At 61.2% G+C, this 20,065-nt stretch overlaps 1 protein-coding gene across 13 annotated transcripts in view; it reads right to left on the reverse strand.

Moving 5' to 3' along the window:
• EP400 (E1A binding protein p400) overlaps nt 1-20,065 on the reverse strand; it is a 97,486-nt gene that overhangs the window by 41,700 nt on the left and 35,721 nt on the right. For 12 of the 13 annotated variants that reach the window (XM_078435964.2, XM_078435972.2, XM_078435970.2 and 9 more), the window contains 15 exons: nt 19,768-19,825; nt 18,961-19,050; nt 16,539-16,646; nt 15,338-15,522; nt 14,917-15,094; nt 12,392-12,528; nt 11,377-11,546; nt 10,912-11,086; nt 10,685-10,821; nt 8,449-8,635; nt 6,789-6,955; nt 5,204-5,373; nt 4,230-4,439; nt 2,255-2,419; nt 616-771 (listed from right to left, as the gene is read on the reverse strand). In XM_078435964.2, the coding sequence (XP_078292090.2) occupies nt 616-771; nt 2,255-2,419; nt 4,230-4,439; nt 5,204-5,373; nt 6,789-6,955; nt 8,449-8,635; nt 10,685-10,821; nt 10,912-11,086; nt 11,377-11,546; nt 12,392-12,528; nt 14,917-15,094; nt 15,338-15,522; nt 16,539-16,646; nt 18,961-19,050; nt 19,768-19,825 (2,293 nt within the window). The remainder of the gene's footprint in view (nt 1-615; nt 772-2,254; nt 2,420-4,229; nt 4,440-5,203; nt 5,374-6,788; nt 6,956-8,448; nt 8,636-10,684; nt 10,822-10,911; nt 11,087-11,376; nt 11,547-12,391; nt 12,529-14,916; nt 15,095-15,337; nt 15,523-16,538; nt 16,647-18,960; nt 19,051-19,767; nt 19,826-20,065) is intronic. The other variant, XM_078435973.2, reaches the window with a different exon arrangement.

A 20,065-nucleotide genomic window follows, 5' to 3' on the forward strand; every position in this document is an offset into this window, starting at 1 on the left:
GGGGATGCGCAAATGCCACCAGCCCCGCAGTCTCCTCCAGACCCCACTACGGGGCCTGACAGGGAGCGGGGACAGAGGCCCCACCCAGTCTCGGCATAGACAACACAGAGACCAGGGCTGAGCAGGGACAAGGGCCATGGGTCGGGAGGGGTCCCTGCCGGACTGCCCGCTCGGCCGCCTCAGACCACAGGAGGATGAGTATGTCCAGGACAGCAGGACCCTGGGGGGAAGCAGGCCAAGGACAGGCCAGGCAGAGAAGGGCCTGAATCCTGGTCCATCACCGGTCCCAGGGAAATCCAAGCATGTTCACTAAACATACTTGTGACGTTGACAGGCAAAATTTCTCACGATTCCAAGCCTCTCGTTAGAACAGAAAGAAAAAATCTGAGGTCGAGTGGAGGCTGGTCATACTCCACAGACAGCTGTGCGGGGGAAGAGCAGGAAAACAGCCCAGGCTGCTGGCGGCCCGTCTGTGGAAACCGGAGACGCTCACCAGCGGACTCGGGCTCGGAGGCGCCACCGGCGGAAACCACAGGCACCTTCCGGTTACCTCGGAAGCACAGTCGCACAGAAAGAAGCTCCGGAAGCCAAGTCTTCCCGCTCCGAGCACCCTACCTGGCGGTGTCACGGGTGCGGGGCCCGGGCCGCCCGACGGGGGCTTGCTTCCCAGGGCGTTGAGGGCGCCCGCCTGAGACACGGTCTGCATCACCACGGGGCCTGGAGGCCGCAGGTAGGACTGGCCGGGGGCGGATACGATCTGGAGGACGCTGCCTGCAGTCAATCACACGGACGGCGGGAGGGTCAGCCGCAGGCCGTGCACGCCTCTCCCTCCCGGCCACGCTCACTTCCAAACACGGGGGAACAGATGAAGCAAAACACTGAATCCGAAATCAAATTTACTCCCAGCGAGGCAACGCAGAGTTTAGTTACTAGAGAAACAACGAGAACGTCTCGTTAACGATGAACGAACACCAGATGGAGCAAAGTCGCTTTTGCTCAAAGTCAAGAAAACGCTCCTCTCATCTACGCAGCTCCTGACTTGCAGCGGTGCAACAGGTGTCCACGAAGGTGTGTGCCACCAGCCTGAGGACCCACACCATTCACGGGGCGAGCCCGGCCCCCGGACCCCACGCTGGTGCTTGCCGGTGCGGAAAGCGCGATGAGGAAGCCGCTAAGAAGGGTTTCTGGCCCAAATGCCGCAGCTCTCCTCACTGGTTAAGGGGCTTGCCACACCCGGCCTTTTGTGTGACTCCTTCTGACGTCTTTTACTCTGGAGGAGCGGCCCCATGTGGCGCTCCAACACGCTGGAGGCGTTGCCAGACAGCCTTGCCCTTCTGGCCGGAAAACCGAAAGAAGAGCCAATGAAGCCAAACCGAGCAGCGTCTTTGCTGCAGATTTCCCGGGGCTCCGCTCTGCCAACCCGCGCCTGACCATCCGGCGCCCATACGGAGCGCCCCGACCCTGGCTGACAAGGGTCACCTCGTCCCAGGAGGCCGCTGCAGGCGCCGCCTGCGGCCGGGACCCACAGGCAAGGGGGACTCAGACTCTGAGCTGCTGCCACGTGGTAATTTCGGGCTAATCCTCGCGTGCCCCTCAGACTACAGCCCTCATCCTCTGCACGGAGAAGTTACCATAGGAACACGTCCATTCAGACAAAGGCCTGGGGGGCTTTGGTCTGGGAGTCAATGCCATAAAACCTGTATACGAAAGAAGGTAACTTCTACGTAAATCGCTCGTTCTTTGGTGGCATCAGGACGATTTATGTCATGCTAAAATTAGAAACTAACACATATTTTTACTTTGATTTTTAAAATAGGGACTATTTGGGGCACCTGGCTGGCTCAGTCAGTAGAGCATGCGACTCTTGATCTCAGGGCCGTGAGTTCAAGGCCCACGTTGGGCAAAGAACTTACTTAAAAAATGGTAATATAAATGTAAAAAAAAAAAAAAAAAGGGGGGGGGGGACATTTCCAAAGAGCGTATTTTATCAAAAAAATAATGACAAAAACAACCCCCCCCCCCCCAAAAAAAAACCCAGATCAGCGACAGAGCGTGCCTCAACTCCAGGCAAGCACGTGCTTTGGTGTTACCTGGCCAGTGCCCTGAACACCCCACAACGGAGGACTCACGAAGGCCGTCTACGGGGTCGGACGTGAGCTCCTCCGAGTCCCAGCGGCAGTCAGGGACGGGGACGGGGGGGGGGCCGGGCTGACAGGAGAGCTGTCTGCGGTCACCACGGGCAGCTGGCCCTTACCTTGCAGCTGCAGGGGCTGGCCGGCCGTGAGCTGCCGCAGCTGGCTATGCGACAAGGTGAACTTGTTCCCTTGGAACTGCAGCGTCACGGGGGTCTCTGGCTGGGCAACTCGGCTCTGCGGTCCCGCCAGGGACGCCAGCTGTGCTATCTTGACCACCTCCCCGCCTGCGGAAATGCGGAGGAAAAGGGGATTAAAACCTCTGGGAAACTTGCAACTCTTCCACTGACGACCGCTTGTGGTCTAGAACCACTGTCTGTGGTTCACTGAGGTGTCACAGAAATGTCTCTTATGGATTGCTTTCTAACGCTTTCAGAAAATATTTTTATAGAAAACAGAAGTTAAAACTAACGTTGGATCTCAATGGTTAACTTATTTAATTATAACTGGTAGAGATTTTAAATTGTCAGATATTCATATGATAACGAAACTACTGAGAAATATTTCACTTTTCTCCGTAACCAACGAAAGAGCAGCAAACGTCAAATATGGCAGAAATCTACTCGTAATACGCTTTGAAACTCTAACATCAACCTCTTCAGAGAACTTTCAAAACGTGAAGAAGGATGTGTCCGATTCAGTCCACAGAGGCACACGACTGCGCCCCTGCAAGCGTAAGAGAGCTGGTAACTAGCTTCCGGGACACCCATGACATTTGCACGACTGGGGAACGCATCTGAGGACATACATACGTCGCACAAATGTAGCGTTAAGTATAAAGCTTCACGCTCACTGGAACTAGACTGTAGGATTCGATCCAGAACGTTGACTGAAAAATGCCAGACTCGACACTGCTTAGAACACAGGCTCTGAAAACGTAACTCGGACAGAGTCCTGTGCACCCAACTCAGGGAGGTGCTGCCCTCGGGCTGTGAACGGGCACGGGGCGCACGGGGCTCCGACCCCCAGTGGTTGATGATGCACACTAACCACCGCCCCCAAGGAAGCCCACGGCAGAACGATTAGCGACACCGTACAGAGAACAGTTAGTGGAAGAGTAGGAGAACGTCCTGCCCCCGGAAAGCAGCGAAGAGGAGGGACAGGAGGAGGCGCAGAGAAGTGTGTGTGGACAGGACGCCCGGCCCTGCTCCATGCAAAGAGGAGGGCGGCAGGGGACTCTGCCCGAGCTCAGCTCCTGTGGCACGGCCCCCCGCACGCCTGGCCCCGACAAACAGAAATGTCCTTCCCTCAGGCAGCTCGCCAAGACAGTCACTCTATGTGCTGGCAGCGGAACGAGGCCTCGTCACGAGGGACTAGCTGAACCGGGGGGGTCTCCTCACGACGTGCCCTCGCCCAGCTTCCCAGAGAGGTCTCGACACTGGCCGCACCCACACACCAAGTGCTCACAGGGCGTGTGAGAAACGATGATGCCTACGACTGTCTCAGTAAGGACGCGTCCCACAGCACAACGAGCAGGGACGCGTGCAAGATTTGGAAATGGGTTAACGACACCGATCACGATAAACAGTTCTAAGGAAATTAAGTAACATCGTGACGTTTCCATCACCAAATCGTTACAAGATGCCTCAGCTGAGCAGTAACTCATGCCAGGCTTCAAGGTGACACTAAGCGAGAGTAAAAACCAGGCTGGTTTTCGGCAACCGCCACCAGTGCCCTCCGTGCTGTCGCTCTGGTGCCACCCGCTTCACGGGCTGAGCCCTGCGGCCGAGGGAGCGAGCCCCCGGCCGGTGCGGAGCAGGAGCGGGGCCACCGGCACAGCAGCAGAGCACGCGCAGGACGGAAGCAGAGCCGACACCCGGTGGGGGTGGGGTGGGGGGGAAGGGGGGCAGGGGGGGCGGGCAAAAGGATGGGGGAGGCCCGGGCCCTGGACGCGGGCCCCGCACACTCAGGGCCAGAAACGACAGTGTGGCGAGAAAGGCAGCACCCGGGCATGGGGTCAGGGAGACAGAGGGGGTGGCAAGGCTCCTGACACACGCTGACCGGACGCGGCGGGACGGGAGGGGCGAGGCCACTTACTGGGCAGGCGCGCCTGGGCCTGCGAGGTGAGCACCAGCCCCGGAGGCAGCGCGCTCTGCCCGGCCGGGTGCGGGGGGGCCTGGGGCGGGGGCGGGGGCGGGGCCCGCGGTTTCGCAGGATGGGCCGCGCTAGGTGCTGCGCTGGAGGTCGAGGCGGGCGGTCTCGGCGCGCCGGCGGAGGCCTGGGAGGTCTGAAACGGGGCTGCCGCCACTGCAATCGATAAGGTTGGTTTGTGCAAAGCCGTTAGAGGTTCTTCACGAAACGCAGTGTTTTCAAACCCGAGTCTCGAAGGAGCAAAGCAAACATCTACCGTCTCTGGAGGGAGAAACCCTCCCTGCAGAGAGGGCGGGGTGCGGCCTACGGGGTGAGAGAACCCTAACTTTGTGTCCGCTGTGCGCTGGTTGCCGAGGTCTGCTGCCACAGGACACGGGGTGCCGGGGGTCGGCTGGTCCCGCAGGAGCCCACCCCCCGCCCCCCACCCCAGCACGAGTGCAGCCGTGAGCCCCGGCCGGACGCTGAGGACCCAGTGACTACAGCTGCAACACCGACGGTCGCCTCCTGCCAGCCGACCCGCCCCTTCTTTACGGCGACAGTCGGGCCACAGAAGCGACCCTGAGCACGAGCGGCCTTCTTGAGGTGTCACACACAACCCTGGACCCACGCTTCCCCGCATGTCTGAGAGCCTTCTCCAGGGCACATCCGCGTCAGCACGCCCACAGTGACTCGACTGACACTGCGATGTCTTGTTCGGGGGGTGGGGGGGGGGGGGTTGCGGGGGAGAAACTCCAGTTTCAACAAACCAAAAAGCCTGAAAGTCACGAGCGAGCTATGCGAGGTCCTCCGCAGAGCGGAAGCAGGCGGCCCGTTCCCGTCCAGAGCCACGGCCGCCCATGCAGAGGGGCAGGGGAAGCCGAGGAAGCACATCCACAGAGAGCCGCGGTCTCACCGAGGGCGCGCCAGCACACGAGGCCTACCTTTTGCATCCGGATTTGCAGAGAACGTAGCAATCGGTGGCCGTCCTCGCACGTGGCCCTGCGGAGCGGCGGTGGCCGCGGCGGAAGCCGCCGTCCTGGGCGGGTGCATGCTGGGGAAGGCCACGGTGCGACCCTCGGGCTTCTGGCCGTACTGCACTGGCTGAAACAACCTGGCGAGAAGGCGTGTGTGCCGCTGAGACACGGAGCGCCCGCGCCCCACCCCCCTGCCCCGCCCCGAGATGCCGAGGGTCCACTCCCGGGGTCCACTCCCGGTGCGGCTGGAACGAGCAGTTCAGCGCAGGGGCGGGGAGGCGTCGACCGCCCTCAGGACACAAAGTGGCACCGTCTACCCTGAGGCTGGGGGACACGGTGAACGTGGGCACCTAACGTTCAAAAGCCTCAACGCTACTGCTTGCAGTGTGAGCGGAGCAGGGCTCGGGGGAGCCACCTCCAACAGTCAAGTGACAAGGCAGCACAGGTCACAGTGGAAGCGGCAAGGGCGCCTTGGAGGCGATGGGGATGAAACCACAACAGGGGACCTCTCCCACAGCCACCACACGCGATGTGTTCTTTACGTCCCTTTTACCTGGAAGACTGTAACAACGCGAATTCTAGACTCTTACACCCCCGTGCAACGCAAGGGCTGGAGGCAGCCAACAGGAAGCCACGAAACAAAGCGGGGCTGGCCCCCGAGGACGGCAGCTCTGCTGGCCCGTCGTGTATTTAAGGGAAGGGGGCGGAGGGGGACAGAAGGGGGCGGAGGGGGGTGGGCTCCAGGTGCCCAGGGAGGCACGTGCACCACAGGCAACGAGAACAGGTGCCGTTCTGCAGAACGGGTCCCTTTCTCGCTAAGCTCCCTATTTTCTCGCTTCTTTCTCATCTGCCGCCCCAGTAGGAGATTTCGCGGATTTCCAACTTGCTAGATTTAGTGCATCTTAAACCACTTGCTTCCACTTCATCATCTAACGTGTCCTGCCCCTCCCAGCCACGCGGCACCTGCAAAATCGACTCAGATGTCCTTCAGGGGTCCCTGTGCCGCGGCCAGGGGCGGAGCCCTCTGCCCACCCCCACGTCCCCCCCGACCACACACTGCCCACGGTGCACCCTCTGTCCCAAACAGCGGCCACCACAGCACGCGCTGGGCAGATCCAGCCTGACCTCCCGCCCCGACCTCCTCTCCACACAGTCCCCTCCCACGTCCCAATGCTGCTGAACCGCCACCAGATAGTTCTTAGGAGAGCAAAGGGCCACACCGCCCTGCCCTGCCCAGGGGGACGGACTGCCCACGCACGCCACGTGCACAAGCTGCCCCCACAGACACTCAGGATGCCAGGCCAGCTTCCAGAAGCAGGCGACCCAGTGAGAGGATCCTCATCCCGTGGCTGTTTCATCCCCAGCCACCTTCGGGTCCTCGCGTGGACCCACAGCATGCCTCCTGAGGGGCGATGGGGCTGGGCCCTTCGGGGGCGGCGGGGGGGGGGGGGGGGGGGGGGGGGGGACACATCACCGACCCGATGGCTGATCGGGGGCCGGCCCGGACCCAAGCAAGGGCTTCGGTGAGGAGGCAGCACTTCACGCCACACACCTGCCGGGCTTCAGTCTGAGAGCCGCCGGCCTGCCCGACGGGAGCGGCGCGGCGAACAGCTCCTCCATGAGTTTCCGCGTCACCTTCTTCTTACACAGCAGTTCCGCTTCGTGGCGGGTCATTTTATTCTCCAGACCAATAAGATCAAATACAGACAGATCCGCTTCCTGGAAAAAAAAAAAGTTTTGCTCCACGAGGCAGGAAAAAGACGGGAACCCAAGCACATCCCAAAGAGGATTGCCAGGCCCAGGCGGCCACGCTCCCCGGGAGGCTCCCTGAAGCCACTCCGAGGCTCAGACGGGCCACCGGACCCCAGCATGCCTCAGTTTCCCCGTCGTTAAGACCATCTCATGTGCCAGTGGGAACGGAGAAGACAGTGCTGAGGAACAGAAGGGACTCAGCAGAGGAGAGAGAGAGAGACCGGACAGCGTGAGTGCCAGCCCTCATCGAGAAGGGGAGCCTTCGGGCAGAGAACCACGCGCACTGGGGAAGCGGAGGTGGGTGTGCGCCACACCGCTCGGTCCGGAGCCCTGGAGACACGCGTTGCACAGGCGGGAGCACGGCCTCAGTCTCCAGCTGGGGGCAGACCCCCTCACCTGTGCTCTAACGAGGAAACACGGCCTCGTGCCCATCGCGACGTCGACAAGGGAAACGGACAGCAGGTGCCGGAGAGCCCCCCGCACCCTCAAACACACGGGGGGATGTGCAAACAGCCTGGCCGCTCCTCAAAAGGTTAAACGCGGAGGAGCCACGTGGCCCCACAACCGCACACCCAGACGCGTGCCCGAGAAACACAAAATCCGCGTCCACACAAAGCTGCTCCTTGAGCATCCACAGTAACACGACTCACGGCGGGCAAACCGTGGAGGTAAGCTAAGTGTCCCTTAACGGACGACCAGGTGAGCAGACCGCGCTCCACCCGCAGAGGGAATACGATTCAGCCTCGAGCAGGAAGGAAATTCTGACGTGCGCCACAAGATGGATGAACTCTGAAAGCAGCACGCTCGGCGAAGCGAGCCAGACACAAAAGACGGAAGCAGGCCGGGTACAGGCGTCTTGCTCCCTGCTGTTCAGTGATCAGAAAACTGCTTGGCCCCTAGCAGGCCTCAGTGCTCACTGAACAAGGGAGAGAAAACGGTAAAACGTGACCTACACCAAGCTCTTGGGACGCCAGGCACGGCGTCAGGTTCTTCCCATGGATCCCACACACACAGTGCACACAGGAAGGGCATGGTTACGCCCCTCCCCGCCCCCCACCAAGGGGGACCCAGCCCAAAGCCCCCCCGCCAGCGCGTGGGGTGGGGGGCACGCGGAGAACGCCAGGTTCCCGCAAACACACACGTGCGGGCACAGGACCCACCCGAGGCGTCAGACGGCCCGTGACGGGCGCTCGCCTAGGAGACGCCAGCGTGCATCCCCAACGGGCACCCGTAGTGGTGCCCTGAGCTCCCCGCAAACGGCCCAAGAGCGCACGTGGCGCTAGGAGCCCCTCCTCTGCAGCCGTCGAGCCACGGGCTCGTCCCTCCCGGGCCGACCCGGGGCGCAGACCGTGCGTCAGGGGAAGGCGAGTCTCCAACGCGGGCCGAGCGCGCCGAAAGCAACCTCCCAGCCCCGGTGCTGCGCACAGGGCGCCTGCTGCGGGTGCCAAGCGGACACAGACCTTCCGCGAGTCTCCGTCGAGTGCCTGGAGGACGAGGGAGGCGGAGCGGTACCGCAGGGGCCCCGCCGTGTAGGACGACTCCGGGAGCCGTGGCTCCACCAGCCCCGGGTGGTTGCAGATACGCTGCAGCCTCAGCAGGATGCTCAGCACGTCCACGAAGTGCCCGCTCTTCAGCGCCTCCTGCGTCCTGCTCTCGGGGAGAAACACCAGCACGGGCATTAGTGTGGGCGCCGTGGACACCGCTGACCGCAGGAGCACAGCCGGCGCATCCTCACCAGGTCTGGGTGAGCGGTCCCCCCGGAACACTCACGTCCCACTGTCCTCCAGGCAGTCAGGACTCTCGGAGCCACTTACCGTTCCCTTGAAACCAGCCGGGAGGCAGAGCGCCAGGAGGGAGGGTCGAATGGGCACACAGCTGTCCCAGCCACCTCTCCCAGGGGAGGACGACACTCTAAATGGGCAGCGGTTGACGTGTTTCCGCCCCACAGTCACGAGTGCCGTAAAGCAAGGGCGGGCACCAGGGCGAGAGCACCCGACCCGGGGGAGGAAGCGCCCCCCAGGTGGGACAGCAGCCCTGGCCCTGCAGCCATGAAGGCAGACACCCAGGCCAACCGCAGGCCAGGCCAGGCCCATGTGGGAAACACAGTGGCTGGAGACCCCCAGGGTGAGGAAGAGGGCGTGGTGTCCCCAGGAGGTGTGGGAAGGAGCCGTGGAGACCGAAAGGAGGGCAGGCTGGCCCTCAGAGACCCAGGAGCAGAGACGACAAGACAGAGAGACAGGGAGTGGCAGGGAGGATGCCAGACTTCCAGATGGGCATCGGGGTGATGGGCTACTGTGTCCGAGGACAGGGAAGTCTAGACAGAAGGTGCTCTGGGGACGCCCTCATGAGACCGGGTATCCCTCAAGGGATAGCTGAAGCGGCCGCGGGAGAATGTGGCCAGCTGGCGGGCTGTGCTAGAAGTCAGCAGAACCCCACACGAGCCGTTCTCGGCCACAAAGAAACGGGCCCCAGCAAAGCGGCCGGGCAGGGACAGGGACAGGTACACGGTCTGCAAGCCGGGCTCCGGAGAGCAGAGTCTGGAGAGGTGGAGGGGAACGTGTAAGGCGCCCCCTGTCTACGCGAGGGCCGGTACGAGGGACGTATCTCAGAAGAAAAGGCCGAAGCACAAGCGAGGCCCAGGACCCCGGAAATAAAGCCCTGGAGCGGAAGAGGCTCACACAGGCAGGTGTGCAGGGCCCCAGGAAAGGGGGGGAGACGAGGTCTGCCGAGGAGAGGGCGCACCGGAAGACGGCAAGAACCGAGACCCGGCCTGCCGCCGAGTGACCAGAGCAAAGCTCAGAGCCCGCTCGAGGACCCCAGACCGTCGCGTCAACGTGCAACGAGGCACGTCCGTCATCGGGAGCTAAAGTGGGGTTGGCCACAGGTGTGCTCGACGTCTCCCGTGTGACTGGACAGATTCAGGGAAAAAGAGGTCCACGGACACGAAGAGGAAGAGTCACTTCCCACCGCTCTACGAGGAGCAGGAGCCACGCCACACACAGCCCAGGTCCGCAGTCGCCATCCTCCCACGTCCGCAGGCAGGACCAGCACCACCCCGCCAGGGCGAGCCCAGCACGCCCACGGCCCAGACGTCCTGAGGGCACCGTCTGCTGCCGGTGAAGGAACGCCAGGGGAGCCCCACAGAGGAGGACGGGTCTCCCGCCACGGGCGTGACAGCGCCCTCCACGGACCCCGCTCTCCGTAACCCGAAGTCACATCCGAGAGAGGAGCTGCCGGACGCGAAAGAAGGTGGCCGGTCCCCGGGGCACGGCCGGGGCAGGAGGACTCTGCGGCTCCTCCTCTCCCCTGCAGCACCACCGATGCCACCCGTCAGGGACTAAGACCTTGTCCCAGGGCGCAAGAACGCACGCTTACGTTCCGGCCTCGGGTTTTCCAGAACCGGCCGGGGAGAACAGGCTGCAGGCAGACACCATCCTGACGACGCTGCCGGCGAGGACGTGGCGCGCACAACGGTCTCACGGGGACACCGTGCCCCGCTGGGCCCCCTGAGCCCCACCGAGACCCGCACGTGCAGCCTCAGGGCGGCACCCCGGTCACCACCTGTCCCCTCGGGCCGTCACAGACCGAGCCACCCAGTCGGAGAGTGCGTGCCTCGCCGGCCTCTGCCGTGACCCCGGGGAGCAGGGAGGGCACGGGGTGCAGGCTGCGCGCCCTCTCGGCCGGGGGCCCGCTCACCCGGGCTGTAGGATCACGTCCTCGTACAGGGCCTTCTGCCGGCTCGACAGCCGGCACTTGAGCACGTGCTCGTACTTCCTCGTCAGCTGCTTCTCCACGTCCCTCTTCGTCCTCCTCAGGATGAAGGGCTGGGTCACCTGGACGAGACACGAGAGCACGTGGCGTCGTCTCCCTGCCGTCGTCTCCCCCGCCGCCCCCGCCCCCCCCCCGCCCCCCCCGGCGCCCACCCGGTGCAGGCGGATGACCGCTTTGTGGTAGTAGTCCTGGTTCTCCTCGCTCGGGGCCTTGAGCGGCGGGTGCAGGTAGGGCCTGGAGACGCCGGGGATGAGGAAGTGCACCATGGTCCACAGCTCCAGGAAGGTGTTGTGCGGCGGCGCGTCCATCAGGAGCAGGCGCTGCTGGCTGCGAGCACAGGCCGCGGCTGAGCCCTCGCCCGGCAGGCCGGCCGCGGGCTCGCCGCCCCCGAGGACGCGAGAGGAAAGGCACGGCGGGGTCACGGGGTCCGGGTAAGCGCGCGCCCCGGGGACGGACCGGACGACACGGGCGCCTCGGGACCCGCGGCCCCACACGCCCGTCAGGGCGAAGGGAACCCCCGTGCGGCCGACCACACCCGCCAGCCTGCTTCGTGTCACCGGCACGGGCGACCAGAACCCGGGGGCGGGGGCGGGGGCGGGGGCGGGGGCGGGTCCCACCTCCTCAGGGTGAACACAGCCTCCCAGTGCCTCTCAGTCATGCCCTTGACGCGCTGCATCTCGTCGATGACCAGGCACCTCCAGCGCACCCGCGTGAAGGACGCGTAGCCCCTGAAGAAGTGCTTGTAGGGCGCGACGCACACGTTGAAGCTGTTGGGCTCCGTCCACTCCTGCGGCACAAGAACCCGGCCGCGAGCACGCCTCCCCTGCGGGAAGACGGCCCGCACGGCGCCTCCCGGGCCGCCGCCCCATCCCGCCACCCCGCTCCTCCGGCCCGCTGGCCGCTACGGCACACGGCACACGGCACACGGCACAGGTCCTCCCGGGCTCTTCCTCTGGGAGCGAACGTACTGCAGACGCAACCCGAGAAGCTGCTCTGAGGCGTCAACAACCGGTCCCAGAAGACGGGTCACCACGGAGAACCACGGAGGGAAACCAGCTGTTCCATCGTCCGTGGGGACACCGCACGGAGAACGTCACGGGACGTCCGCACGTCCGCACCGCAACTGACTGCGTCACAGGCTTTTCAAAAACGAGCTAACGACCGGCGACGGGACGTGAATACATCCCAGAATACTCACTTTTCCAGTAACTACTACTCAACGTCACGGTCTGACAACGAGGCAGTGTGTCAGCTTCAGCGAAAGACAGTGCCGTCTAGTACACTTTCACTCAGGATCCGGTGCCAGACGGCACAGGGCAGGTGTCCCGGCAGCTGGCCCGCGTGTCGGCAGAGCCCGGCGAGCGTTTACCACGCACGCATCAGGGCGTGCGCGGCACAAGATCTCGCTGGGCTTACGCTGCTCGGGGGCGTGCAGGCAGCAGGGAAGGGACGGCCCCCGATTCTGGGCACGAAGGTGCCCGTTCGCACGGGGGCTTTCCTCACGGGGCATCTGTGCGTTTAGGGGGCTCCAAATCAGGAACCGCCAGAAGGCTCGCCTGACACCCCAAAATCTGCCTTCCGCACAGATGGAGACCCTCCTGTGCGACGTACTCCACGCATCCACCCACCTACCTGTCTCTTTGCTCTCAGCTCTCGGTGGCTGCCCACGTACAAGAGGGTTTTGAGCCCGGGACACCAGCGCTTCAGCTCGAGCTCCCACTTGAGGATGCTACAGCCCCTCACGACCACGAGATGAGGGCCCCAATTGCCTACGTGAGAGAGGAGACACAGAACCTTCGTCTGTAACAGAAAACCTCACCCTTTTTTTGTAACAGAAAGTGGGCACCCGGCGCCGTGCCGAGCACGGAAGCACGGCAGGCACACGCACAGGCGTCCTCCCCTCCCCTCCCCCCACCCCACCCCCCGCTCAGCCAGTGCCCCTGGACAGGAGAGACTCGACAGGGAGCTGCCGAAGGAGGACCGGGTAGAGTGAGCGTGCTGTGGGCACGGGGCAGAGCTCTCCTGTACGGGGACCCTGCTCAGGACACGAGAGGCCCGACTGCCGGACCGCCCCAAACCCTCCGCTTCCGCTCGGTCCTCCGAATAACGTTTTCAAGTATTAGAATAACATGTACGTGACAAACGCCAACTTCCGTGCTACAAACGAAACATAAACCAGGTCAGAAGGCGGAAACAGAAGACTCGAGAAAACGGCACGCAGTGCGCATGTCTGCAACCGATACTCGCCCTGTGCACGGCGTCCCCTCCGGTTCCGAGAAGATCCGCCCAAGAGGAAGGTGAACGAGAATGGAAACGACCGCTTCGCGAAGAAATCACGGAAGTGGACAAAAGCTCTGCGCCAGGCGCGCTCCAGGAGGAGAGACGCACGTCAACCCCGGGTGCCCTTCCCCCACCGCGAGAACCGAGAGTTTTTAAGAGACCCGCATTCAGAATACAGTTGCGCTTCTGGTTTTCTGCAGGCGCCCAGGGCGGGCCTCCCGCTCTGCTCACTGCCGCCCTTCCCGCACAGCCCAGCGCCCGCAGCGGCACAGGCGCCACGCGAACGTCGAGCGCGCGAAGGACTGACCGATCCGTTCGTTCGTTCGTTCAGCCGATGGAACGAAAGCCCGTTTTTGGAAGCGCTGTCTGCTTCCGATTTCTTCCTATTACAAACACGGTAACCAACACCCCTTTCACCTCAACGCCCAGAGAGCGAGGCCAGGTGGCGTACTGAGGGGGAAGCGGGCTATCAGAACCTGAGAGCTGGAGACTCCGGAGCTGGGGCAAAACCCAGAACCGATTAATGCGAGAAAGGAAGGAGCCCTGACGTCGATCCGTTTCTATTTAAAACCTGACCGAGCTGGATCAATCTTTCCAAACACAGGGCAAAGAAGAGGCGCGTACTAGCGGTGGTGAGGGGAGTGCACCACAACCAGGCAGACGGGGCGGGGGGACCGCCCCGAGTGGAGGGAACAAGCCCTGTCCACACCCGCACCCCCCCCAGGTCTCCACGCGCCCCACGGCAGGACGCCACCTCCCTAATTGAGTGAGCCTCCTCCTGGCTTCCGAAGGTCCGTGAAGAGGAAGAGGACGCGTCTGCTCCGCTATCCAGGAGCCCATTTAGTCTGGATCCAGAACGTTTCCCTTTCCAAGAGAAACACTACGGCCGACCCGGGAACAACACGAGTGTGAACTGAGCGTGAACCACACAGGTTCACCTACTCACACACGGATCTTTCTCAACACACATGATACTTTGTTTCCTCTTCCTGATGACGTCCTTGACGTTTTCTTTCCTCTAGCTCACTTTATCGTTAATAACGCGCTGCGTAACACATGCACAAAATAAGTGTTGGTCGTCTGTTCATGCTCTTGGTTCAGCCCCCGATCAACGGTTAACTATGTCCTCAGTGAAGTTTTAGGGAAGTCAAAGTTACACACGGGTTTTTGTCTGCATGGGGGGGGCGGGGGGGTCAGTGCCCATGACCACCACGCTGTTTGTTCCAGACTCACTTGTATGTAAGCCCCCGTCCTATGTTAAAGACACCAGGCACTTGCCCTTCTACAGCCCCCTCAAAGGCACAGAGCTGGGGACAAGAAAGCTCCTGACCCACAGGCCGAGTGGAGGGCAGCGAGTGGGGGGCCGGCCCCTGAACGTGCCGCTACGGAGGCCGCAGGGCCTGACTGGTGACGTGTGAGTCCAAAGAGTCAGGCACGAGGAAGCGGCCGGGGTCTCCGCTGTGGTCCGGCCCCCGAACCCTCACCAGGTCCGCGAGCCGCTCCCTGAGGAACTCAGGCAGGGGAGCAGAGGCACTGCCAGGCAGCAGGCCCAGTCGGGAGGCAGGGGTGCAGGCACCGCAGCCCAGGGAAGGCACGGGTCCCGACTGGCGGGGGACACTGGGGTCACACGGTCCAGTGGGTCGTCACCGTGTCAGATTTTGAGTTACAGTGAGTTGCTCAATCTAGCGCGGACCGCAAATGAGTTTTCCGCTTGTTCAGACGACGCGTATTTCTGAGCCCTGGTCTCTTGGGTCCTGGACCGGAGCACAGGGCAGTGGAGCAGGGGAAGACAGGCCACACTCCCCACCCTCCAGCCCGACGCACCGCCCACCGTCGGTCTTAGCGAATACGTGGTCCTCAAAACAACAAAATCTTACCTTCGTTGCAAGCCAGGTGGGCAAAGAAAGCAATGATCTGTACAGTTTTACCAAGCCCGGCTTCGTCTGCCAATATACCATTGAGGCTCTTCCGGTAGAGCTTGGCCAGCCAGTCCAGGCCGATCTTCTGGTAATCTCTGAGCGCGCCATACAACAGAGATGGGGCGTTCAACTTCACCTGCAGCAACACACGGGCCAAATACTCCTCAAACTACCCGTTAGACACTTTTCTCCGCAGTGAAGTCAAATCAGTCGTGCGGTGGGCCTATAGGAGGACCACAGAGGAGACCTAGGGAAGCAAGAGCAGCGTTCGCTCTGCCTGCCTACCAACCTCTGCATCTGGAACAGTTACAGGGAAGTCACGAGCCTTTTCTCGGCCTCACCAAGACACCGCCCCCCGGGGGGCAGCTCAGTGCCTCACCGTGGGGCTGACCCGGGCACTGCCCTTGGGCAGGACAGCTTCGGCCACAGCGGTCACCTCCGCGATGTCCTTTGTGTGAGGGTTCCCGATAGTCATTCTCTCTGCAGCCTTAAACTGGTCCATGATGAACAGCGAGTCGATGAGAACCACGTCCTTCCGGCTCTCGGCCGGGCAGTCTTCCACATCTGTGAACAGAAAAACGGGTCTGTAGCCGCTGCGAGAGTTTTATGATGGAAAGAATAAAAAGGGAACGCGCTGACAGAATCCAAATACTTCAAATGCAGTAGACGTTTTGTCTTTGATCCGTTCTACTACCTAGCAACACCGACCAAACATGTGGCTAGAAATTCCTAGGACGCTACCAGCTGAAGAACCACTCTGGAAAGCTGTTGCGTGAAAACGGAGAACGAAGATCTCTGTAGCGACTAGGAGCTGGCGTCACCAGATTTACAGGTATCTAAGGGCTTAGTGATTACCCCCACCACCAAGAAAGGGAAACTCGGCAAGCGAGGAGGCCACCGGCCCTCCCTCTGGTCCTGCCCGCCCCTAGCCTCTCTGCTCACAGGAATCTGTACCTGTGGATCAGAACAAGTAGAATGAAAATAAGACAAAGTAGGCTTTTTTTGGGTGCAGCCTGTGTGTTTGTTCGGAATGTCTACTAAAACTGAAAAAAAGTCAAAACTAGCGTAGCCTGAATATATATGATGAATTCTAAGCCTGTAAAATAACGACTTTTACAAACCTGAGAAAAATATTTCTACGCTGTTTACAACCCGATCGGGTATTCTGAAATTTTACCAAGTTAATAAATAAAAACAGTGGGGCTTGGGTGGCTCAGTCAGTGAAGCGGCTGACTCTTGACTTCTGCGCAGGTCACGATCTCACAGTTGGTGGGATCGAGCCCCGTGTCGGGCTCTATGCTGACAGTGCAGAGCCTGCCAGGGATTCTCTCTCCCTCCCTCTCTGCTCCTCCCCAGCCTGCACGCGCTCGCTCTCTCGCTCCCTCTCTCTCTCAAGATACATAAGCTGAATACGGCATAAAGTTTAACAAAACCACATCAACAGAAAATTATACGTCAAACACACTTGCGACTTTTTCTTCCATCAGAGTAAAAGAAAACGAAGGCAACTCAAACCCCTACGTGTTTTGGCTTCTGCTTTAAGGCTCAGTTTTTCAGTTTTTTAAAGGCTGAACACAGACCTTCTTCTTCACTCGCCTCCTCACTGTCAGGCTTCGGCTGCGGCCACTGGAAACTGGGCAGAAAAGCTCCTTCGTACAACTTCATCAAATCGATTAAGGGCAATTCGGCTGGAAAGGATCGCGGGGAGAAGAGGGGTTAGTTTCCATCAGGGGTGACAGGCAGTTGGGAAGACGACGCAGAGGGAGGGTGCGGCAAAGGGGAAAGGGCCTTCTTCACAGGTTCTCCGCTTCTTGGCTTTAACTCCTTGGAAAAAATACATACTTTCTAAAGACACGTTGATGTTTTCCAAAGAGTAACTGTCGCCCATTACTGACACTTTTCTTTATAAAAATGAGAATCTTTGAAATGAGACTAAGAAACTCAATTTTTATTCATAAAAAAATTTTTAAATTTCTAAAATAATACATACTAGAACCTATGAACCAATAAGTGTAACTATAAAAACGCAATTGATAGAAAATAACTGGCAATACATAAAAATACGAAACGTCAAATAAAAGTCAAACAAAAATAGAGCAAAAACCGTTTTGAATAGCGGGTACAACAGCGGTGATACCTTCTGCACAAAGAGCTCACCCTAACGGACCCCACCCCCCACCCCGGCCAGGTCCCGTGACCCACCCTCGCTGGCAGAGGCGCCACGATGCGGCACCAACAAGGACTCCGAGCTATAGGTGACACCGAGCTCAGAAAGCCACGGCAGCGAGGACGCGGGAAGGGAACCGGGGAGACGCGAGAAGAGCCAGAGCGCCTGCCTGCGCGGTGGAGCGAGCCGCTGCCACTTAGGGCCGCGAGTGAGCCAGGGCGCCCGGCACCAGCCCCCCGCCCCCCCCCCCCCCCCCGACTCCGTGTGCCACGCAGGAGGAGAAAAGACGGGGCCGAGACTCCCCGGGAAGAGTGGTCGCACCGCGGCGGGGAAGGGAACGCGCCACGGAGCGATCGTGAGCCGGGCGGAGCCGCTGCACGTCACATCCCGTCACGCGGCCGCGGCTCCCCCGACGCCAACAAACGCATTCCCCGCTGCAACTTCAAAAAAGGTTAAGACGCCTAGAAATAAATCTAACAAAAAACACACGATCGTAAAACGTGCCCGGCAGCTCCTGACCAAGACCTGTGAGATCGGGGACGCGCCACAATCAGAGGTTAGAAACGCTCAACTCGGTAAGGATGCAGTTCTCCGCCATCACCCGCCGGCTCGACTACGTTCAGATCAAAATTCCCAACCAATTTTCCTCTGAAGCCTGATGAGCCAATCAGAGGCGTACCCTAAATCAGCCGGAGACGGCCGAGGCTGCCCTGAGAAGGATGCGGGGAGGGAGCCAGGTGGCTCTCAGGGTGGGCACGGGGCCGGGGGGCGACGGGGGCCGGTTTTCATGGGGGGTACGGGGTGGGGGGGGGCGGGGGGGCTGGTTCTCAGGGGGAGCACAGGGCCGGGGCAGGGGAGTGGGCTGAGCAGACTGGGACAACCAGCTAGCAAGGACCCGCTTGGCAAAGGGCGCCAGGACAGCTGTGATCTGTTTTGGGATTAGAAAAAAAAAAAAATCGCAGTCTTCACACAATGGACAGATGCTATTCTTGACGGTTCAAAGACATCGACACGTAACTAAAATTAGAACCTTGTAGACAAACAGGGAGACATCCTCGTGATCCTGAGGCTAAAACAGGGTTTTTGAAAGCAGACAAATTCAAGTGCGCCAAGATTTAGAATGCCTGTTCTTCAGAAGGTCCCGTGAGGAGAATGAAGACACACGGAGGTGCCCCCGGCACAGTAACCACGAAGGACGCACGTGTGCCATAAACAAACACCACTCACAAGATGACAGAGAAAGGAAGCCCAAAACCAAAACGGAAAAGAGGAGCCCGCCGGCTCGGCAGAAGCATCCCGGCAGGACAGCGTCCGGTGCCCTGACGTGAGGGGCTTGGAAGGAACCCGCAGCCCAAGCCCGGCCGGCCTTGCACGGCAGACCGTGGTGCGCACCGGCCAACCCGCCTCCCGTGCGTGGGCACGGGCCACGGGGGCGCTCCCGCAGCGCGCGGAGGCAGAAGGGGGGACAAGCGGAACGCCCGGCAGCACGCAGCAGGGAGTCAGTGACACGTTTGCGCCCGGGGCCGCGGCTCGGCAGGGAGAGCCCGTGAGGCGTAAGCGGCACACGAGCACCGGACAGGCCCGGGAACAGAGGAGCCGGGCGAAGAAGCGACAGACAGGCCCGGCGCGCGATGCCATTTACACACGGTCCCGCAAGCGAGCCGGGTGGCGTGTGCAGACGGCAGGGGCGAGCGGGGCCGAGGCTGCCCGGCGGGACCCCCACACCGGCACACAGCGTGCTTCCCGGGGGGGTCGCTGGTCTCACACGATTTTACACGCACTTCCGTGCATTTTCCGGCGCCCTGAGCGCCCCCAGCACCACGCTCAGGGCCTACCTTCTTTGGCCAAATTGGACAGCTCCGCCTGGTGGTCCACGGCCCCCTCGTTGGCTTCTTCCTCTTCTATGGTCTCCTCCTCGTCCTCCACTGAAACGGCCCCCACCAGGTGTCAGGGAAACAGACCTCCCCGCGTCTTCCCACCTGCTCACGAGACGCTACCAGGCTCCGCCACCGTCTCAGCCAGCCAGCAGAGAGCTGGGCCTTTCCACCCCTCGAGGTAGGCGAGCGAGCACAGGCTTCCTCAGTGAGCAGGAACCCAGTGACCGCACTTCACCTCCTTCCTCGGGCTGCGAAACACAGCCCGGTTCATTACACGACAGACCTCCCCAGCGGCACACGGAGCGACGTCACACTTTTCGTCCGTCGGCTGACCCCGCCGCAGAACCCACCAGCCTGCTGCTCGGGGTCGCTCTGAGTTTGTCATCGCCCGTTTCAGACGACAGTCAGCCACTGCCCAGCCTGCTGTTCCGTGAACCCCGCAACTCACCCTCAACAGAGGCAGGCTCTGGGTGGCTGCGGGCCCACCCGCCATCCGCACACGAGCCCCCGGGGCCTTGCCACTAGCCGACGCTTTCCCTCCACCAGCTTCCGCCCTTCCCAGCTGGCTCCTCTGCGCAAACGAACTATCCACAAAAGGTCCTGCGCTCTGCCTCCTCCACCGTCCCCTCCCCCACCCTCCAAGGCGACTGGTCCCGTGACACAAGTCACTGGGCCACCAGGCACCCTGAGTACACTGAGGATGCCCCCGGCCTACAGTTTGAGGGCTCGTCACACAGACGGCAAAGAGAGTACCGGGGAACAGACCTTCGTCATCGGTCAGGGATGTGCTAGCTTTTCTTTTCCTTCCAGACAGTGCTGACTCCTGAAACACAGAATAAAATTCACAAAGAATGGGACACCGAAGCAGAAACGTCCATTTCGCGTGCTCCCGGGAAGGCCCTGGTGAGCCCAGGACAAGCAGTCTGGGCACAGGAAAGGCGCTGGGCAGCAGGTAGGTGACACTAACCCCACAGTCCCACCCGCGTCTTCCCATGTCCCCAGATCAACACCCCATGGGAGCCTAACAAGGAGAAGAACCACTTTTCTTCCCCAAAGTGAACCG

The sequence above is a fragment of the Panthera onca genome, chromosome D3 (genome assembly GCF_046562875.1).
Source record: "Panthera onca isolate mPanOnc1 chromosome D3, mPanOnc1 haplotype 2, whole genome shotgun sequence".
NCBI classification, from domain to species: domain Eukaryota; kingdom Metazoa; phylum Chordata; class Mammalia; order Carnivora; family Felidae; genus Panthera; species Panthera onca.